This window comes from Micromonas commoda, chromosome 9 (assembly GCF_000090985.2).
Source record: "Micromonas commoda chromosome 9, complete sequence".
Taxonomy (NCBI): Eukaryota; Viridiplantae; Chlorophyta; class Mamiellophyceae; order Mamiellales; family Mamiellaceae; genus Micromonas; species Micromonas commoda.
Window position 1 is genome coordinate 397,611 of NC_013046.1, and position 12,229 is coordinate 409,839.

At 64.9% G+C, this 12,229-nt stretch overlaps 7 protein-coding genes across 7 annotated transcripts; 3 read left to right on the forward strand and 4 right to left on the reverse strand.

The window, feature by feature from the left end:
• Positions 1-1,034: 1,034 nt before the first annotated feature.
• MICPUN_61221 (glutaredoxin family protein) lies at positions 1,035-1,364 on the forward strand (the record flags this gene model as incomplete). Its single annotated transcript, XM_002504189.1, has 1 exon — positions 1,035-1,364. One exon carries the CDS (start codon positions 1,035-1,037, stop codon positions 1,362-1,364), a length of 330 nt encoding a protein of 109 aa, XP_002504235.1.
• An 85-nt stretch (positions 1,365-1,449) lies between these two features.
• MICPUN_61222 (superfamily I helicase) lies at positions 1,450-4,917 on the reverse strand (the record flags this gene model as incomplete). Its single annotated transcript, XM_002504493.1, has 1 exon — positions 1,450-4,917. The coding sequence occupies one exon, from the start codon at positions 4,915-4,917 to the stop codon at positions 1,450-1,452; it is 3,468 nt and encodes a 1,155-aa protein (XP_002504539.1).
• Positions 4,918-5,312: 395 nt separating this feature from the next.
• On the reverse strand, positions 5,313-6,747 carry MICPUN_107410 (predicted protein; the record flags this gene model as incomplete). The annotated part of the gene is made up of 3 exons (XM_002504494.1): positions 5,313-6,101; positions 6,424-6,516; positions 6,703-6,747. The coding sequence occupies 3 exons, from the start codon at positions 6,745-6,747 to the stop codon at positions 5,313-5,315; spliced, it is 927 nt and encodes a 308-aa protein (XP_002504540.1).
• Positions 6,748-7,061: 314 nt separating this feature from the next.
• On the forward strand, positions 7,062-9,097 carry HYP356 (predicted protein; the record flags this gene model as incomplete). The annotated part of the gene is made up of 2 exons (XM_002504190.1): positions 7,062-7,151; positions 7,247-9,097. 2 exons carry the CDS (start codon positions 7,062-7,064, stop codon positions 9,095-9,097), a joined length of 1,941 nt encoding a protein of 646 aa, XP_002504236.1.
• Positions 9,098-9,164: 67 nt separating this feature from the next.
• MICPUN_61225 (predicted protein) lies at positions 9,165-9,948 on the reverse strand (the record flags this gene model as incomplete). Its single annotated transcript, XM_002504495.1, has 2 exons — positions 9,165-9,771; positions 9,902-9,948. The coding sequence occupies 2 exons, from the start codon at positions 9,946-9,948 to the stop codon at positions 9,165-9,167; spliced, it is 654 nt and encodes a 217-aa protein (XP_002504541.1).
• Positions 9,949-10,241: 293 nt separating this feature from the next.
• Positions 10,242-11,237, forward strand: RPB3 (dna-directed RNA polymerase II polypeptide a; the record flags this gene model as incomplete). The annotated part of the gene is made up of 1 exon (XM_002504191.1): positions 10,242-11,237. One exon carries the CDS (start codon positions 10,242-10,244, stop codon positions 11,235-11,237), a length of 996 nt encoding a protein of 331 aa, XP_002504237.1.
• A 117-nt stretch (positions 11,238-11,354) lies between these two features.
• Positions 11,355-12,227, reverse strand: MICPUN_61227 (predicted protein; the record flags this gene model as incomplete). Its single annotated transcript, XM_002504496.1, has 1 exon — positions 11,355-12,227. The coding sequence occupies one exon, from the start codon at positions 12,225-12,227 to the stop codon at positions 11,355-11,357; it is 873 nt and encodes a 290-aa protein (XP_002504542.1).
• Positions 12,228-12,229: the final 2 nt, after the last annotated feature.

The following is a 12,229-nucleotide window of genomic DNA, read 5'->3' on the forward strand; positions in this document are numbered from 1 at the left end:
TCGCGGTCGTCGGCGTCGCCCGCGCCGAGGTCGAATCCCGCCCAGGACGCGGCGTCGTCGTCGCTCTCGGCCTTGGCGGTGGCACCCGCGCCGCGCGGTGTTCGCGGGCGGGGCTTAGCGCCGCCGCCTCTCGGGTCGCCGCCTCCGGACGTGGATGGCTGCCCGCGCGCGGGTGCGGGATCGGCGGGCTCGGGCTTGACGACGGCCGTGCCCGCGGCGACCTGCCTCCTGAGCTCCGCGGGCGGCGGCGCGGGCCCCGCGACGAACGCCTCGGGTCGCTTGGACTGCCGCCCGCTGCTCCGCGGCGTGACCGCATCGGGGTCGCCGTTATCCTTCCCGCCGCTGGCGCCCGCGGAGGCGCTCCCGCCCCGCGAGAGCCTCAGCGCCACCGACGGTGGGGGCGCCGGGCCAGCCTCAAACCTGCGCGTGATGCACGATCGGGGATGCGCGATCAGTCTCTTTGTCGATCGCTGGCGGTTTTACCGGGGACGCGCGTTTTGGGGCGTATCGTGGAAGCGGGAGACGGCGAGTCGAGAGCGCGGGGGGCACCCGAGGAAAAAGCTGCGCGCGGCAAACAACACGCGAAAGATTTGATTTCAGGTCGCCCCCGGCTTCGATCGGGAGTCGCGTGGGTCCGAAAACTTGGATTCGCGCACCTCGCCGGCTCCGGCCTCGCTCTCTGTGGCCGCCCGGAGGAACCGGACATCCTCCTGACTGTCCAGTCCACCTTCCGCGCGAGTCCTATGTGCGGTATCGGGGGATGATGTTGCCTCGTCCAGAACCCTCGCCGGCGATCGGAAGCTGACAGCTGATCGGAAGGTGAAGGGATGGATATCCAATCACGAAATGATCCAGTTTCCGTATGAGTATTCAAGGTCATCTTTGTATTTTCTTATTTCTTCATTCTACGCTGCATGCACGGGTTGCCACTTTACATGCCAGGTCACGCGCCGGCCCCTGTCGCTTCGAGTTTCGGCGACAGGACGCGGAAAAACGCGGCGCGTCGTTTTGGGTGCCGAGGTGCTCCGCACACGATGGCGGCCGAGCTCGCCCGCATCATCGCAAAAGACGATGTCGTCATCTTCTCCTACGGCGGATGCCCGTACTGCAGGAGGGTCACGAGAGCGCTGGACGCCGCGGGAGTTCCCTACAACGAGGTAGACTACGACGACTGCGACGACGGCGAGGCCGTGCGGGCCGAGATCAGGGCCACGCACAAGCAGAGGTCCGTCCCCGCGGTGTTCGTGAAGGGGAAGTTCGTCGGCGGATGCAACGACGGACCGGAGCCGTGGATGGGTGTTCTCCCCTTGCTCAACTCAGGCAAGCTCACGGAGTGGATTCGCAACGGCGCCGCCGAGGCTTGAGCCGAAGAACGAGATCCTCGACGGCTATAGCACTACGTCCGTTTCATCCCAACACTAGCTAGTTTAGCGCTCGCGGAAAAACACCTCAGATGTCGTCAATCACCGGCTGCTGCCGCTCATCACCGTCACGCCGCGCAGACGTCGACGGCGGCGGGGGAAGCGCCGAATACTTGGACACGCCGCCGCCGCCGCCGCCGCCGCCCATCGCCGTGTCGTGAGAAAAAACGCACTCCGCGCCGCGGTGGCACTTACCCATCATGAAATCCCTGCACAGCTTCTTGCTCTTCGCGTCGTACCGCTTCTCGTGCGCGAACCTACAGTCGCTGCCGTACAGACACTTACCCGCGAGCCACTCGCGGCAGACCCTCTGGTTATCCGGCTGCGGGTTCTCCGGGTGCCGCGGCTTCAGAGGCTTGAAACCCACCCCGCGACGGTTACCCTTTGTCAGCTTGCTCATCGCGCGCTCCTGCTCTTCGACGGGCACGACGTCCGCGAACGTCACCCTAGGATCCGCGTCATCCACGATGCACCCGCGGTCCATCGCGTTCTGTACAAGGTCCCGCCACACGGTGAACTCGCCGCCGGCTTGCGCCGCGCGCAACTTCCCGACGCGGCCCACGATGTACAGAGCCTTTTTAGCGCGGGTGATGGCGACGTTTAGGCGGCGGATGTCCGAGAGGAAACCGATCCCGCCGTCGCCGCTGCCGCGTACCGTGCTGAAGATGATGACGTCGCTCTCCTGGCCCTGGTACCCGTCGATGGTGTTGATCTGGACCCTGAGTCGCGACGCCGCGCCCTCGCCACCGCACAACTGCTCGAAAGCCTTCCGAATCACCGTCACCTGCTCCTTGTACGGGGTGACAACCGACACCTTGCCCTCCGCGCTCTCGCCCGTGCCGTCTCTGAGCACCTTATCGATCTTCTTGTAGAGGCAAACGACCAGGATGGCCTCGAAGTGGTTGATGACCGAGTTGGAGGTTGTCCGCTCCTCGAGACCGTGCGCGTCAAAAATGCGATACGTGCCGAGCCCCGACTCCTTTTGCTGATACGGTTCTGGCCTTCGTTTGATAACACATGCCGAGTCCATGAGTCTGCCCTCGTAGAACTCCTCGCTGGGAAACTCGCGAATCTCAGGGTGCATGCGGTACTGCACGGAGAGCAACAGCGCCTCGGCACCGAGCTCGTTGAAGCGTTCAAAGAGCGAACGCTGGAACGAAACCTGCTGCGCGTGTTTCGAGATGACGGTGGACGGAAGCTGCTGCGGATCACCCACCAGCACGCATCGCCTGGCGCCGTGCAGAAACGGGATCAGCGTCGCCATCTCATTCGCCTGGGCGGCCTCGTCGATGAGCACGGTGTCGAAACCGTGTGTGAGTTGCCGGAAAACTTTCCGAGAAGAAGAAGTCAAAGTCGTGAAGACAATCTCCGCGTCGTCGACAAACGAAGCCTCCAGCGCCGCCCTCACCTTCCGTATCGCCCTCTGCTGGTCATACTTCATCTGCCTGTCCACCTTGCCGTCTATGCGCTGATTTCGCGTCACGTGGTGCGCGTTGGGGCCGAGGTTGTCGAGCAAGTAGGCGAGCCGGGCCATTTCGGTCACCGCTCGGTTGCGGTTCTCGTTCATCCCGAGTATCTCTGCGATGATCCCGTGACTCTTCTGGTTCCTCGTGTCGATCTCCTCCCCCGGTTCCACGTCGTCCCCTTCCGCCGGTACCGTTCTCGGTTCCGCGGACGCCATGGTCAATTCCACCAGCTCGTGCTCTTTGTATTTGATGAAATTGCCCGCCTCTTTCACGAATTTCGCGTGCTTGTGGAACTCTGCGTTCCAGCGCGCGCCGTCGAACTTTTTGCCATCCGACTTTCCCATCTCGATGAGGTCCTCGACCAGCCGAGATGTCGTCACCGGGCCCACGGCGTCGCTCACCACCGTTTCCGAAGCGGTAACGCGCACCACCGCGGGGGTGTAGAGTTCCCCGGTGAGCTGGTGAAACCGCTTAGTGATGACACGTTCCAAAAGGTTATCCACCGCCGCGTTTGACGGAGCGCAGACCAGGATTCTGGGTTTATAGACTCCGTACGTTTGCCCGCGTTCGACACCCGTGGTGTCCCTCAGGAAGGTGTACAGGTCTCGAACCGTGAATCCGCCTCCGTCCTTATCCTCGTCCTCCTCGCCGTCCTCCCTCGCGGAACGCAGCCACTCGGCGTCGTCGTCGTCGAGAGCCGCGGTGAACTCGGTGCCCGTGGCGCGAGAGGTGCCTCGGGCGATGGCATCGTGAATAGACTTGTAATACCTCTGGAACAGCAGGCAATGCAGAGTGTTGAGTATCCCCCACACCGTCTGCGTCTTACCGGTGCCGGGCGGGCCCTGGACGAGCGTGAAGGGGAACGGATCCTCGTGCGATTGGTCACCCTCTCTTTCGTACGACCGCAACGTGTGCGCGGCGGCCCACTTGATCGCCGCGAGCTGAGGTTCGTTGAAGTTCTTCACCAAAAAATCCACGAACTTTTGATTACCCGCGATTTCGACGCTCAGCGGCGGCGCGGGGACGTTGCGTACGCGCGGCATGCCGTCCTTCGGGGGCTTCAGCATCGCTTGGCGCATGGGACCGTGAAGTCGCCTGACGTGGTGCAGGGCTTCGTACGCGTTGTACCACGAGTGCAGCTTACCCGCGGGCGCGAGGAACCAGGTGCGGTCGTGGGGAGACACCGGTGGTGGCCTCGCGTCCATCTCTCCTTCCTCCGCGACGGCGTGCCCGCCGATGAGCGCGTCGCCCCTGTCGCCCCTGACCAACCTTCTGACGCCTTCGAAAGCCTCCAGCGTGAGCCGCTCTCGCACTCTCGACCGCTCGTGCCACTCCCTCCAGCCGGGCGTGGACGGATTCGTCGCGGTGTCCACCTCGGCTGAGATCCAGAAGCTGAAGTCGACGGTCTGTTCCTTCGCGTTGATTCCCTTGCATAACCCGGCTGCGGCGATGGGCAGATCGAGGCCAGATTCGTCGTGGGGCCACGGGTCGTCGGCCTCGTTCATGGTGCTCACACACGCGATGACGACGCCGTCATCCGGGCACAACGCCTTAAACATCTCGGCGTCAGCTTGGTCGCGTATGTGGAACCGGACGCGCCTCCACCCGCCGCCGGTCGCCTTGAGCTCGCTCGCCATGGAGCACGCGAACTGCGATTTCTCCGCGAGGGACTCTTTCCACGCCTTGCGGATGGTTTCTCGCGCCTCCTCCATCATCACCGGCTCGAAAGACCTGACGTAACTATTGATGTTGGCGAACTCGCGGGGGATCATGCCGAGCTCTTCGCGCGTCGTGCGGCGCCACAGGAGCGGGCCCAGCGCTGCGCGTTCAAACCACTCTTTCGTGCCCTGCTGGCCACGCTCGGGCAAGTCGCCTTTCCCCGTGCCCGCGGCGGTTCCCTCGCGAGCGACGCGGTTGACGAAGCCGCGGGGGCGTTTGGTCCCCTTGGCCTTCGCCGCTGCGGCCTTTGCCTCCTCCTCGCGGAGGACCGCGATCGCCCGCCGGCGCGCGGCATCTTCGCCCGGTGCCATCGTGTTGTGCGGGGCCTGAAGTTTTCTCGGTACTTGCAAATGCCCTTCTCTCCCCGGGCTAGCTAGCTAGCGCGGGTGCGTTGGTGGGCGAGTGATGACGCAGAGACGCACGTTTAATCGAATAATGACGAGACGGCGGCGACTGCGAGAGCTGTCGCCGTCGATGTCAATTACAACGGCTGCTAATCAGCAGTCGTGAGTTGGCGTGGGGGTGCGGTGGTTCCTAAGTGGTCGTGGTCGACGAAGCCGCTTCAAAAAATGGGCCCGTCCTTCACTCGTGTTTGTTGGTTGTTTGTTCGTCTTCGAACGCTCCAGCGTTCGGCGGCACGGCATCGCGCCCACGCGCATATACACGCGATTGTGTCCCGCCGGTTCGCTGCGCGTTAATCGCACCATCAGTGCATGCCAGCCTCCCTGGCCTTTTTCCTGTTGCGCTTCGCCTGCGACTTTGAGATCTTCTCGCCCGTCTCCGCGGCGCGAATGACCGATTGCGGCGGCGCCATCGTCGCCGGCGCGGGCCTCGCGGGTGGTTGCTGCACCAGGCTGCCGACGATCATGCCGGGCATGAACTTCTTGGGCTTCTGGGCAGCCTGCGGCGGCGGCGCCCGCTGCTGCTGCTGCTGTCGCCCGCCGTGCGCCGGCTTCGCGCCCCTCGCGGGCGCGCCGTTTGCGTTTGGCGTCGCGACCTTGGGCGCCGGGATGTTTCCCCTCCGCCCCGGCATCGCCATCGCGGGCGCACCGCCGATGCCGCCGCCGCTGGGGGCGGCCGCGGTCGTCGGCCTCTGCTGCTGATACTGCTGCTGGGGCGGCGCCTGCTGCGGAGGCTGCTGCTGGTACCCGTTCTGCTGGTACCCATTCTGCTGGTAGCCTCCGTACATCTGCTGCGGCTGCTGTGGAGGCTGCTGGCCGTAGTTGCCGTAGCCGTTCTGCGCGTACCCGTTCGCCGCCGGCTGCTGCCCGTACTGCCCGTAGCCGTTCTGCGCGTACCCATTCGCCGCCGGCTGCTGCCCGTACTGCCCGTAGCCATTCTGCGCGGGCGGCTGGTTCTGGCTGGGGTAGCCGTAGCCGCCGTACTGCTGCTGCTGCTGCTGCTGCTGCGGGGGCGCCTGCTGCTGGGGCGGGCGCTGCGGGGGCGCCGCGGGTTTCGCGTTGACGTTCTTCCACTCCTCCGGATACTCGTTTTGCTGTTTGGTCGGGGCGTAGGACGGGGCGCTCGGTCAGAGTGGAAAAAAAGACAGCTGGCAGGACGCGAACCGGGGGATCCCGGTCGCGTCAGCGGGGGCCGGATCGGACGTGGCGCGGCGGGTCGCCCGATGGCGTCCAGCGGTGAGATCGCGGCGACGCAACCCTCGCGACGATCGTCTGGGATGATCGCGGGCGAGATCGAGCGGTCCCGCGTGGTGAACGGCGTCCGCGGCGCGCGGGAGGTGGCGAGCCGCGTCGATCGATTCCCACCCGGGGCGAAAAACCCGCGAAGACTTGGGAAAAAGTGTCCGATGAACGCACCGAGAGGGTGGGCGGCTGAACCTGCACGGGCTGCGCGAACGGCCTCTGCGGAGGATACTGGATGAAACCCGATCCAACGCGAAGGTGCGCGTTCTGTTCGAAGGAGAGAGGGGCGCGTGGGTCAGCGCGTGGAGGCCCGGCGGCGTCGCGGCGGCGACGTAAAAAAACCGAAATGGTGGGGTGACGGGGAGGGAAAAAAACCTCGCGGGGGTCACGCAGATCGCGCCTCGCGGCGCGCATATCAGGAGGTGGAGGCGCGCGATCGGGATGGATTCGCACCTTGATTTGCATGGTCATGTCGTCGATGCGAGCCTGGTTGCTCATGACGTCTGAGTTGAAGATGCGGTCGCTAGGTAGTCGGTTGCGCGTGTGTTTGTGAATCGGTCGCGGAACCTCCAACCACCACAACGTGGATCGGCGGGAACACGCGCAACAATTTTGCTCGTCACCGTGCGGCCTGTGGTTCGATCTCGATTCTCGAAATGGATGGCTCTCGTGCGCCCGAACCACATCGTATGGAATCGTGGTTGGAGAAATATCGCGTCAGCCGCCGTATTTGACATTTGCAAAATGGCAAAATTCGATGCCTCCCAACAATTTGTTCATTGAAGTTCGGCACGGCGCCGGGTACGAGAGCGATGCCGCCGAAGAAGAAGAAGAAGGACGACGGTCCGGTCGAGGAGGTGTGCCCGGAGGGCATGGATCCCGACTACTTCGCGCTGACCCAGGTGAGTCCACCGATCCACCTCCACTCGCTGCGCACGCCGCACCCCTGACCGCTGACGTCTATCTCCCCCTGCCAAATTTGGGATTGCACCAACAGAACATGGGCGGCCTCGTGGACATCGCCAAGAACGGCAACAAGGGAAGCGGGCCCGTTTTAATGGACAGGACACAAGCCCTGACACAACTTTGGACGCACGCCGTCGCGCGGAACGGTGCGCGCAAGGACGAGGTCGTGACCGCGGGTGCTTTGGATGCCGCCGCGACGGTGTGCTCTCCAAAGTTCGCGGCCGATCCCCCGGCGCAGGGTGCCGCCGCGGGCCTGCTCGCGGTGTTGGCCAAGGACCCCGAGCTCTGCCCGAGGATGATAGAGCTCAAGGTTGATAAGTTCGCGCTGGACCTGTGCCACTGCGACTCCACCGCCGCGAACGACGCCGCCGTGTCGTTGCTCGCGAGGCTCGCGGAGAATCCAAACACCAGACCGGCGGTGGTCAAGACGACCATGCAGAGGATCGCCGGGTGGGAGTGCGTGGTCCGCATCCTGCGCACCCCCGGATGCACCATCGAGGCGAAAACCGACGCGATGCGCTTCTTCAACCTCGCGTGCGAGCACGGCAGGGACGAACCGCCGCCGGAGGGCGGATACCCCGAGGGCGTTGATCCTCCCCAGTCAACCGCGCCCGAAGTCCGAAGGCACGTTGCGTATTGGTGCCCCACGGCGGTCGCGCATCTCCTCGACCGCGCGTGCGACGACACCGTGAGTGGGGGAACCGGGCCGGACGACCCGCCGGTCCAGGCGCCCGAGTTTGTGACCCTGCGTTCGCTCGCGGCGACGACCATCGCGTCGCTCTCGAGGGAGGAGGCGATCAAGGATTGGATCACGCGGGATAAGCACAGGGTGCGGGTGTTCGTGGATGCGCTCAAATCCACCGTGGCGACGTTGAAGGTGCGGGCGCAGCTGGCCACCGCGCTGTACAACGCGTGTGACGTCACCGCGTCCGTGCTCGAGAAGCTCCGGCTGTCCGACGACGGGGCGGGGAACGACGGGGGAGGAGAAGAAGGAGAAGGAGGAGGAGGGGGAGGAGGAGGGGGAGGAGCCGGGGCGTCCTCGAGCGACTCGGCGGCGGCCTCGATGTTCCCCGGGGGGTTCGGCTCGGCGATGGTTCAATCGCCGCCTCACGACGAGGAGCTCAGGCGGCTGGGTCTGTTGGTGGACGCGGGGGCGATGACGCCGCTGGTGCGTATGTGCGCTGGCGCCAAGGGGTATTCGCCGCCGAAGGACCCGGTTCCGCCTTCGCCAGCCAAGGGCGAATCGTCGCACGCGGAGGAGGAAAAGGAGGAGGTGGCGCGGGACGAGGCTTCCGCGAACGAGGGCGGGGAAACGGCGGAAGGGGACGCGGATGACGATGCAAAGGCGGAGGGAGAGGGCGGTGACGTGGATGCTGACGTGGATGCTGACATGGACGGCGACGGTGCCGACGGCGACGAAAAGGCGGACGCAGACGCAGACGCAGACGGTGACGGCGGCGGCGGCGGCGAAGAAGAAGGCGGAGGCAAGAAGAAGAAGAAGGGGCAGAAGAAGGGCGGCAAGAAGAAGGCCGCGAGCAAACCGCCGGCGGGCATGGGCGCGGGACAGCTCGCCGCCGCGGGCTTACTCCGAGCGTTCACTCGAGAACCGGAGTGGGCGGCTCTGGTGGCCAGGTCGGACGGTGCCCGAATGCTCGTGCAGCTGTCGAAGGTCAAGGAAGACCAGACGCGGTGGCACGCGCAGGCTGCGCTGTACGCAATCGCGGCGGACATCGATCGTAACGGTCGGTACCTCGATCACGCGAAGTGTCCCGAGTACATCACGCGCGTGTCGGCGATTAGGCGACGGCAGCCGATGAGGCCCAGCGCAAAGTTCATGCCTGCTCCGGTTGAATCCGCCTGGTTGAAGACTGGCGCCGCGTGACGGGCGTCCCTAGCGATAATCAATACACACATCTGATGTGTTAGTTGACGTGTTGGCTAACCGTGATCTAATCGGAGTCCGAGGAGGAGTCCGATGATGAGTCGCTACTGGAGGACGACCTCGAGCGCTTCTTCGACTTTTTCTTCTTGCTCCGCCGCCGTTTCCGCCGTCTGTCCTCCGACGACGATGAGTAGTCGCTCTTCTTCCGCTTCTTCTTGCCCTTAGATCGGCTCTTCTTGCTCTTCTTGCTCTTTTTCCTCTTCTTTCGCCCCGAATCCGACGAAGAGGACGATGAGCTCAATCCGCCTTCGACACCGCCCTCGTCGTCGTCGTCCTTCAGCAGCGAGTACTGGTTCGTGCACTGCGTGGAGAGGTGCCCGCTACCGCCGCACTTGGCGCAGAACCCTCGCGACCCCTCGGGATTCCCATCCGATCTCGCCTTCGCCGCGTTGAGCCTCGCCAACGCGACGAGCGCCTCGGTGGGGTGGATGACCGCCTCGTCCCCCGCGGTGCCCTTGCGTCGGCGGTGGAAGCCGGTGCCGACGCCCGCGCCGCCGATTCGCCCTGGGGCCTTGATGGAGGCCTCGATGGCGGTGTTGGACCCGGCATCCTTGTTCTGCTGGACGCCGATGAGTTCAGTCCAGATCTCGCTCGTGTTATTCGCCGCCGACGTCCTGTGGTGGGGTTGGGAGTCGGGATGAGATTTGGTGAGAGTTTGTTGGAGAGTCGGGGGATGAGAACGACCCGGGGTGGCGCTGTGAGGAGGGGCCGTGCGGGGGAATCGGGATGCTCCAGGATGTGTACCTGACTCGATTCGTCGCAGCGCGGAGTTTCCCCGTTCCCATGGCCATGGTGCCCGTCGACAGACGCGCGCCGGCAGACTGTGAGGAGCCACTCCTCTCAAACCTGGAGAAAAAGGCGGGCTCGAACAGCCCAGTCAGTGAAATCAAGGGTTTTGAGACGTGCCCGTTCCCCGGGTGCGCGCACAGTTCAGGGGGGAGAACTTCCCGCGAAGGAGGCTCCGCGTTGGACGTCGCAGGTCTCTTCGCAGACCGAAGGCTCCGATCGAACTCGTCGCGCGCGTCTCGATCGTTCAGAAAGGGGGAGAGCCAGGCGCTCGGATCAGAGGGGTTAATTTGACAGGATGTCGAAGGCGGACGGGGATCCCCGGCAGAGGCGGCCCAACATCGTGGTGCAGGAGATGACCGAAGACACGATCAAGTTCGTTCTCACCGGCACGGACACCTCGATCGCCAACGCGCTCCGCCGCGTGATCATCGCGGAGGTGCCAACCATCGCCATCGACCTCGTCGAGGTGATCGAGAACTCGTCGTGCCTCTGCGACGAATTCATCGCGCACCGCCTCGGACTCATCCCGCTCGTCTCGCACAAGGCTGCCGACATGGAGTTCCCTTACGACTACGCGGGCGACGACGAGACCGTGACGGACGTCCCCATCGAGCTCAGGGTCAAGTGCGTGAGCGACCAGACCGAGGACGTCACCTCCAACGATCTCTTGATCAACGGCGACTACACGCAGTACGACACCGTCAAGCCCGTGCACTACCGCCCGAGCGGGCGCGCGTTCGGCGACGCCACGGCGTCGGGCGCCCCCGCGGACGGGTCCCAGGCGGACGGCGACAAGCACCCCATCCTCATCCTCAAGCTGCGCAAGAATCAGGAGATCAACATGCGATGCGTGGCGCGCAAAGGGGTCGGGCGGGACCACGCCAAGTGGCAACCCGTCGCCACCGCGGTGTACCGATTCGAGCCGGAGATCACCATCAACGAGGACCTCATGGCGACGCTCACGGAGGAGGAGAAGATAAAGTTCGTGGAGTCCTCCCCGACGCCGGTGTTCAGGTACAACGATCAGACTCGGAAGGTCGAGGTCAACATGCCCGAGTCGTACACGTACGACGGCGAGTGCCTCAAGTGGGCCGAGGACATGGGCAAGCCCGGGCTGGTGGACATTCGCGCAAAGGAGGACACGTTCCTGTTCACGGTGGAGAGCACGGGGGCGCTGCCGCCGGAGACGATCGTGCTGAACGCGCTGAAGGTGTTGGACACGAAGCTCGAGATGACAAAGAGCGAGCTGGATATCGTAAAGAGCGAGATGGACACGGCGGGCGTCGAGTGAACGCTCGCGTAGGGGAACGGGCGGGGTTGAAACCGGCGATGAAATTAACCAAAAACCACACACGGTAATCTCGTCGTTTGACTCGTCGCCGCGTCGATGGGCACGACTCTCGTGACATCACATGGGCTTGAACTTGCGACTGGCCTTGAGCTTGGCGACCCTGTCCTTGTCCGCCGCGAACGCCCGCTTCAGCTCGAAGAGCTCGTTCCGCCGCTTCTCCCGCTGCTGAAATCGGTAAAAGTTTTCCCGAATCTTCGGCCCGTCGGTGCGCCGCGCGTCCGCCGTCGCCGCGCGGATGCCCCCGACGCTGGTTCCCTCGCCGTCCGTCGTCTTGCGCCTGCCGCGCTTCGCCTCCACGACGGTCCAGCCGTCGTCCCCTCCCGTCGCCCTCGCCGCCGCCTCTTTTCGCGCCGCCTCCGCCTCAAACTCGACGAACCACTCGTCTATCCGCGATTGGAGCACCTCCGGGGGCGGGGCGGCGTCCCTGAAGTCCGCCACCCAGGACTCGAGCCCGACCGCGCGCGCCGTGCTGTCCGGCGGGTCGAGCGGCGCGCCTCCGCGCACCGCCGCCGCCAGCGCTTTCTTCGTCCCCCTCGCGTCCGCGAAGCGCACCAAGCCTCCCGCCACGTCGGGCGCGGAGTCGAGCGTCACGAGGGACGCGTCCGCGACGTCGCCGAACCGCGACATGAACTCGCGCAGCGTCGACTTGCTCCACCCCGGGGGCACGGCCGCGACGAAGAGCGCGGTACCCTCCTCCGCGCCGTCCGCACCCTTGGACGGCGCGCGGAGGAACACGTGCCTGCAGAACGCCGACCCAAAGTCGAGCCGCACGGGCATCGGTCGCCATCGCTGCTCCGCCGTCGCCCCGCCGCGCTTTTTCGCCGACGCGCCCGCGACCTTCTTGGACTTGGCGCCGCCGACGTCGGGGTTGCTCGGCGCCTTCCTTTTCTTCATCGCCGACCCGTCGTCGCCGGCTTTCGACTTGGCCATCT